Source organism: Rhea americana, unplaced genomic scaffold (genome assembly GCF_003343005.1).
Source record: "Rhea americana isolate MKP2758 unplaced genomic scaffold, rheAme1 scaffold_1, whole genome shotgun sequence".
NCBI classification, from domain to species: Eukaryota; Metazoa; Chordata; class Aves; order Rheiformes; family Rheidae; genus Rhea; species Rhea americana.
This window is the reverse complement of record NW_028185038.1, coordinates 227732-236033: the sequence shown is the minus strand read 5'-3', so window position 1 is coordinate 236033 and position 8302 is coordinate 227732. Positions and strand designations below refer to the sequence as shown.

Here is an 8302-nt window from a genome sequence, read left to right as displayed (position 1 = left end):
ATTAAAAAAAAAAAAACAGCAAGTCTTGTCTGGAGTCTGCGAATATGGGAGCATTTCTCCCTGATAAGAGGCACCTTCCTGTGGGATGATTTTGAAAAGGACTGTTCCATTTCATGACAATTTCAGGTTTTGATACTTGGGAGAAAAATAAAATCTTTTGAAAAACCTTTTATAACATTCAACTATTAACATATTTTAACTTGAATAGATTGATTTTTGGTGCCTAAATTTACCTGGCCTGAAACAAGAGAAACAGAAAAGTGGAGAGACACTAACTTCAGCCATAAAACCAGACCATCTGTAATAATTGAAATATGTGTTTCAAGCAAAACTTCTTTTTATTTCAACAAAGTAGCATTTTTCACTTGAGTACAACTTATAAAAAATGCCACATATCTATACTACTCAGATATTTCACAAAATAACTTTTTTTTCAGAATTCTACACAAGAAGGAGCAAAATACTGTTCAGATTTCAATATAATTTTCTGTAATCTATCATCGTTCCTGATTGGAGAGTTAAGGTGACTGCTGAGTCATTAACAGTAAACTAAGAAACATTGATCCACAAGATGCTCTTTGTTTGTGACTTAATTGCAGGTTTAAAATTTAACATAGACTTACCTGAGAAAGAAGTGCAAGATAAAGTATATGTCCCACTAATTCTCTTATTKGACTAGTATAATTAGCTTTTTAAATAATGGTTTGTGTAGTCAATTAGCAGAGTATTGGCTATAATAGATAACATTCCTATTAAGTTGACATTAATTAGAGTTTAAACACAGCTTATYCAAGACCTATATTGAAATTTATATTATTTTGTAAGCTTTATTCTTCTATAGGCAAATAATTTGCTTCAATGCATTTTTAAGAAAAAATGAATCCTAGCATCTGAGATGCAAATATGCAAATTTTAAGAGATATTTGGAAATCACTTAACATCTCTTTAAATTTTGAGTGTGCCAGGACATGTTAAAATTATAGAAGAATTATCATCAGCAAAAGATACAAAAKGCTGAATACCTATTAAATTTACTGRAACAGAAGGAGTGATATTGCTGGCTAAGACAATCTATGCAAGATTTTCATGAATTTAGGTTATTGCTCCTCATTTTGCCTTGTGTTAGACTCCAGCACTGGAATTCTCCAGTGCCACTTTATTCAGAAAAAAATAAACTCTGTTGAGTCTCAATGCCTACATTTTTATTGATCCACATTAAATCATCAGCTTTGAGACAAGCATATTCTGAAATTAATTAGTAATTCTGTCTAGAAACAGATTTAAATTTATTTTCAGTTGCATGGGCTTACGGCCTTTTCATTGTGATCAGTAGTTCTGCAACAACCAAAACTTCATATGTGCCTGGTATGTAGTTACTCGAAGGAACCCCTTAAGCAAATGTATATTAGATTTTTAATGCATAGGTAACCATGAAACTAAGCAATCATTAATTTATAAGCATAGCAAGCTACATATCTGCTTCAATACAGCAAGAGCAGAAAAACGTGTATTGCTTAGAGACACGATGAAATTAAAAGGCCCATCTTGACTTCTGCCTGCAGTGGCAGCATCGTTGCTGTTAGTAGAAGTGTTACGCTGACAGTAAGAATGACATGACTGCAATGTTCTCTAATGTGACTGCGAGAACCGTTGCACGGCTGTGTGCTGGGGGCAAGTACTTCTCATCGTGATTGGAATGATGTTGAAGAAACGGGGCCAACGTGCAGAATGCTGCTCGTTCCAGGAGTCGTGGAAATGGCTGGGGGCTCAACAGGTAGGTTGGCTCCGCATCCTCTTATTGAGAACTGACGATCTCTGGAATTCATACTCCTCCCTCCCTCCTCTTGTCCTAAGGACTGAGCTCCAATAGCTAAATTTTCACAAACCACTTCTGCCTCAGCATTGCTTTAAGAAGTTCAGAAACTGAAAAGCTATTTTTATATTTGCTCAGTCTGCTAATCATTCCTTTTTATCGTTTTTGCTTTCTTTTTTCTTCTCCTTTTTTTGGTAATTGAAGACTTTCAATCATCATGGAGCACTTAAAAGTTAGCTGTACTCTTATATCTAAAATTATTTGTCAGCAATGTTTTAAACATCTCTCTTCCCAATTTATGCATCACCATTTCCAGAACATATACTTTAATTTCACCAACAGAGGTCAGTAAACCACTGAAAGAAAACCATAAGTGTTTGGCAAGAACACACCCTGCTCAATCTTTCCAAAATCCTTCTGATTTTTATTTTTCAAAGAACTGTCATCTGGTTGCTTGAGTAAATACAAGCTTAGTGAACTGAAAGAAAAGAAAAAAAAAAATCTGCATGCTTATACATGCAGGAAAAAAGAGTTGCATTAGGGACATGAATTATGCTAACTTATATTGTTAAATATCTTTCAGCATTACAGTATATTTGAAATACATGTTATGAAGATATTAGAATATATACATAGTTATAGCTAAATCAAATTGTGAAGGTTAAAATAGGCTGTGATTTAAAAGACAGAATCATGAATGATCTGCAGAATTCTATTTTTCATGTTTTGTGCTGTTGTGAAACAATCTAGTATGGAGAGACTACAGAGGCGGATCCTTGAAAAGTAAAATTTAATGATAGTAAAACAAAAACAGATAGAGGCACAGGAGAAACCAAGAGCTGTCACAGACTTGCTCAGTTTGACAGTAACAGTCAGCTAATGGAACTATATTAACACATCATTTTCCAACTTTCAACTATAWCGAAAAGGTATTTTTACAAATCATTACTTTCAGTATATGGTGTTTCAGCCACGTGGCTTCTATTAGTGTACAGGGGAGTTTCAGACCGAAAGCTGCCAATGCAGTACTGAAAGTATACCTTTTATGTTGAACTAATCCCAGAGGACAGTCAGCACTAGCTCCCATGTCCTTTTGACCTTTATTCTTTTAATGCATTTTGCCTCAGTAGCAAAAGGTGAARATCTAGCTTTTCTGTTGCAAAATAGACCGCTTCAACAGCATTTCTCTATGAGGGCAAGAAAAGTAAAAAATACTCTTGTGGAAGGATTTGACAGTCCCTAGTTGAGCAATTAAATATAGCTTTACAAATATATTTTTGGAATTGCTTTCCTAGTAGCCCTTTGAAGCTCACCCTCATGGTGGTAGGCCTCCCGAACACCACCCGAACAGCTGTTAGCATGGGAAACTACTGGAGTGGAAGATGTTAATTATCATCAGCTACTGGAATTTCTCTGGGGACTACTTGTGGTTTGAAACATGCTTTCCTAAAAAACTGCTCTAGGCATTGGGATCATTTCTCCTATAACTTGTCTGAGTCCCTTCTCTCCAGCAAGAGATGATTAATTAAAACTTCCGGTCTTCACTTTTAAGTGATCTTCTCTTAGAACACAATTATGTGATTTTCCTAAGCAAATCTTAACAGCAAAATCTTTTGTCAGTTTAAATATCATTCCAACAATGGCTATTTTTATGTACATGTGAGTTTCCCAAGGACTTGAACTAACAGAGTTAGATTCAAAGCCTGAAACTTGTCTAGAGTTAAAAAGGAGCTAGTTGAGACTCCAGAATAGAAAACAAACAAGTAGAGGGACACAACTGTTTTTTTTCTGACAGGTGAAACTTAAAACTTTTTTACACTCAAAAAAAAAAAAAAAAAAAAAAAAAACTTTCCCCATATCTTATCAGAAAATACACATACACAGAAATGTATGTTTCTCCCTTCTGTTTTACCTCCTGCTATTTGGTGGCATTTTGAAGTCCAAACCAGTTAACATCAGAAGCTTAATGTGATGTCAGCAAGCGAGGTATTTACCCATAGGGAACTAAAATAATAGTAGATGAGCTGGCAGAAAGATCCTCAGAAAGGGAAATAACACAAAAACTACAGATTTCAAGCCTAGTCCTTCACTGTTAGTACTACAAAGCACCTTTATTTACTGAACTCATGCTTAGATGTATCTCGCATATCCCTCTGTGGTAGTTACTCCTAGTAATCGTTATCACCCCCAAATAAAGACCCAAGTCAGGTCTGTCTCTTCCTGAGGAGAAACTAGAAGGGTGAATGCAGGAACCTGCAGGACCTTAGTTTGAATGTCTACTGCTAGATTCCCAACAAAGATGAATGCTTGAGGACATTTATCTTCCCTTCACTATAGGTGAGAACTATGGTTTTTTCCCCCAGTATTTTGTGAAGTGACATGTCCATCTTTTTTGATGATCTAAGGTAGCTGAAGGGAAACAGGCATCCAGTGTCCTGAGCAGTCTGCCCCTTTTCCCGTAAGCATACAGGAAATTCCCTTCTACATGCCAGAGGAAGGGCTAAGAGGGAGGAAGGAAATGCAGTGTAAAAGAAAGTAAACATGTCAACTATGAGAACAGTAACCATGAGCAAGTACAAAAATGCTTCTTTGTTATATTTAAGGATAATGAACATAGTGGTATTTCAATTATTTGGTGCTTACAGAGTTTAAAAACAACCCTCCCTCCCCCAGTTACCAGCCAATTCCCTTCTACGTAGGCCATCAGTGCTGCTGTATTGTACACTTATTATGTTAAACAAATGTCATGATCAAGAGTAGGTATGGTCAAAATGAAGGTTGGCTTAGTTCTTCCAAAATGGTTACTGCTCAGTAGTATAGGACTATTAATTCTAGGGCAGCTGCTGCAGCCCATTATAATTAAAGAATGCAACAGAATATATGTTTCCCAAGTTGGTATGAAGAATAATGGTAAAGATAAGAAGCAAGTACACAAACACAGAACTGTTATATACAAAAAAAGTTTAATTGAAATACCTGTATAAAAAATATGATCTCCATACATTTCACACTGTTAAACAGAAGAAAAAAATCCAAATCCAAGCTGCATAAATGCAACCAGATCACAGAAACACAGCTATTAAAATAAATTAAGGTTTATGACTCTGCCACTCTACCTTCCAGAGCCAATGCACGGAGACTGTACAATGTCAATAATTTAAAACCCTTCCAAACAGCATTACTTTACATTTCTGGTACTATAATACCAGACAAAAGGCATACTGACTAACTTTAAAAAGTCATTCTATTTCCCTTAAATTAGACTTTGTACAACAATTTTCTGTCTTCCAAAAAAATTGATAAGGTTTTTTTTTGTCGTCTTTTCTTTAAACAAAAGTTGACAGGAATGCAGAAAAAAAGTGCCATGGGCAAACCACTAGAATTCCCATGGGGAGGAGGAGGGGAAAGCACAGTGTTGAATAACTCTAATCAAATAAATTAACCAAATAAATAGCCACAGCTGAAACCTGTGGAAGGTCTTCTAAACTTCAAACAATAAATAACTGTATAGTACATGGGAAAAACCAAAGTTTACATAAACACATTATACAGGTATGGAAAAAAGTAAAGTCCTTGAATATTGCATTGATTGTGCATTCAACATGCCCATACATACTTTAAGACTCGCAGGGTGACAAAAGGCCAGGGGGAGTTGAGAAAGGGGCTTCTCATGCCCAGTGGTAGAGATGATAAAAGGAAACATGAATAAATGTTTCTGATAAAAAAAGCTGATATACCTGTTCATATTTCTGTGCAGGCTATAGGAAATATTTTGAGCAGCAGAGGTGGGCTGGATTTGGAAAGAGCAGGGGGGCAGGAGTGAAATGTCTGTGTTCAAGTATTCCATCACCAGTGGATGGGACTACTTCATTCAATCACCGAACATGTTCTCCAATGCATCATAGGAGCTGCTTCCTTCAGCACTTAGTCTAAAGGAAGCAAATTCCTATAATGAACTGGATCTTCTTTGGACATACACAGCTCAAAAAAGAAAGTCCCACTGAAGCAGCTTTCAAAAAGGCACTCAAAAGCAAATAAAATCTAGTCCAGGCTCTATGAGAGCAAAAAAGTTTACCATGTATTCAAGAGGTCACTGCTTTCTTAATAAGGTCAGTCTTTGACTAAGTACTGGCCTGCAACTCCCAAATATCAGCGTTTCCAAAGGAAATCTCTCATTCCAAAGCAGAAACCAGCAAAAGGGGAAAATAAAATCAAGTCCCTCAGACAAAGATTCAACTACAGAATAATGAATGCATTTTTCTAGCCCCTCCTACGTATTGGCAGCAGCACTGTGGTCTTTCTGCTTGTAGCTCCCCTCCCAGTGCGAGGTCCTTAGTAATTCACAGACTCTCATTACTTGAACTTGTGCTAGATACATCAGTATCAAGGGTCCGTAGCCTTATGTCACAGTCCTCAGACTTCACTACTTCAGATTTGTGCATCCATTGATGGTCAAAAATTTGCTCAAGTGTTGGTCTGTCTGAAGGCCTCAATGAAAGGCACCATTTGATCAGCTGTTGACATTCTGAAACAAAAATACACATCAACTTCAGACTAGGAAAGTAAAAACACAATCTTGAATAAAATAACCCACCACTATTAGTTCAAATGTACACCCTCCCACACTACCACCACACACAAAACTCACCAGGTGAAATTCTTCTCCTGAAATATAACCGCCCCCTCAAGATTTCTTCATCCTGTTCGAAAGGGATATCTCCACAAACCATATCATACAGTAGAACTCCCAGAGACCACACTGTTGCTGACCTCCCATGATATCTGTGGTATCTAATCCACTCTGGAGGGCTGTACACTCTTGTTCCTAAAAGTGGAGAAGATTTAAAAAAAAAAAAAAAAGTCAAAATCAACGTTTAGAGTGATTCCTCCTTAATTCAGCTACTTCTAGTGGGCCTAGTTTACATTTACAAACTCATCATTTGAGAGTATTCAAAAATAATTATAGCAGTAGTGGTGTAATTTCAGGTCATTTGTGGAGTTACATCATCAATAAAATTGGCCCATCCGGTTGTGCTATTTTGTTGCAAGGAATAACACTGCTTCTATCAGCTGACTGTTTACTAAGGCAAGCTGCCTTTCACTGACCACGTGGCGTCTGCAGCATCACACCAAAAATAGACACAAAAGGACAAAGGGGGTTGATGGGGAGGAGAAGAGAGGAAGGGAAGAAGGTGAAACTCAGGTCTTCCTTATTACACAGGGCTAATCTGCTTTATCCAGTTCCACATGACAGTAAACATCAGACTGCTTCCAATTTCTGTTTWTTTTTTAAGCACTGTGCTTCTCTGCTGCAGCTTTTTTAACCCAACCCCTCTTTGCCTGCGGTGCTCCTTGGATACCAAACAAAAAAAAAAAATCGAGAATTTGTGATGCTGAAGATCACGTGGCTTAGGGGTTCGGGTTTCACAACAAACAGATGTTAAGTGCAGCAGCTGAGGAGGGAGGAAGGGGAAAAAAAAAGTCCCTTAGTTACATTAGTCACATTCAAACAGCACGGGAATTTTTTTTTCCTATCACATGATAGCTCATTTTCAGCTTTCCTTTCTGAAGCTACTAGCTGACCCTGAAGCTAGTATCAGGTCCTTTACAGGGAGTGTATTTATCGCATTGCTTTAAAATCTGCAATGCGGGATTTCCAGGACATGAGCAGAAAGGGAGGGGGAGAGCTACTGCTTCAAGCTAAAAAAAAGCTCTGCATATAAAAACTGCATATCCACACATGGAAACATCCGACACCGGCAAAGCCTACACGTAAACAGATCGCCCCCTAGGAAAAAGCGCTTTTTCCAAGACAGGGAAATATAAACTGCTGCGTCACTGCTGGAATCGCTTCTTTCCTACGCAACTGAACACCCCCCTAAGCTGCCTCAGGTCCAAAGGTTTCCATTACTGATAGACCTGATACGAACACTGCGTCAGAGGCGCTGCTTGCTACCGAGAGGCGCCAGAAATGGACTATGAAGTGGCCATAAGACAACACCCAGGGAGGAGCGCGGGGTCAGGCCAAACCCGGTGCAGCAGAGCTGCCGCGGGCAAAGAGAGCACGTACCATCGAAGTCAGTATAGACCGTGTCCTTGAGGAGAGCTCCGGACCCGAAGTCGATTAGCTTCAGCTCGCCTGTCCTGAGGTCAACCAGGAGGTTCTCGTCCTTGATGTCCCGGTGCACCACGCCGCAGCCGTAGCAGTGGCGCACCGCCTCCAGGACCTGCCGGAAGAAGCCGCGGGCCGTGTCCTCGTCGAGCGCGCCCTTCTCCGTGATGAAGTCGAAGAGGTCCTTCACCAGCTCCGGCCGCTCCATGATGATGAGGTAGCCGTCGGGCCGCTCGTACCAGTCCAGCAGCTTGATGACCCCCCTGAAGCCGGAGCCCACCTTCTTCAGGAGGACGATCTCCAAGGGCACCATGACGCCGCCCTGCGCGGGGAGCGGCGCGGCGGTGAGGCAGGGGCCGGGGGGCGCGGGCCCGCGG

General features: G+C 39.3%; 1 protein-coding gene across 1 annotated transcript in view; it reads right to left on the bottom strand.

Moving 5' to 3' along the window:
* Positions 1-4757: 4757 nt before the first annotated feature.
* Positions 4758-8302, bottom strand: part of PIM3 (Pim-3 proto-oncogene, serine/threonine kinase) — a 5012-nt gene continuing 1467 nt past the window's right edge. Inside the window, exons 3-5 of the mRNA XM_085300007.1 lie at positions 7884-8297; positions 6462-6638; positions 4758-6338 (exon numbers count right to left, since the gene is read on the bottom strand). Coding sequence (XP_085156133.1) covers positions 6154-6338; positions 6462-6638; positions 7884-8297 — 776 coding nt within the window. The 3' untranslated portion in view covers positions 4758-6153. The remainder of the gene's footprint in view (positions 6339-6461; positions 6639-7883; positions 8298-8302) is intronic.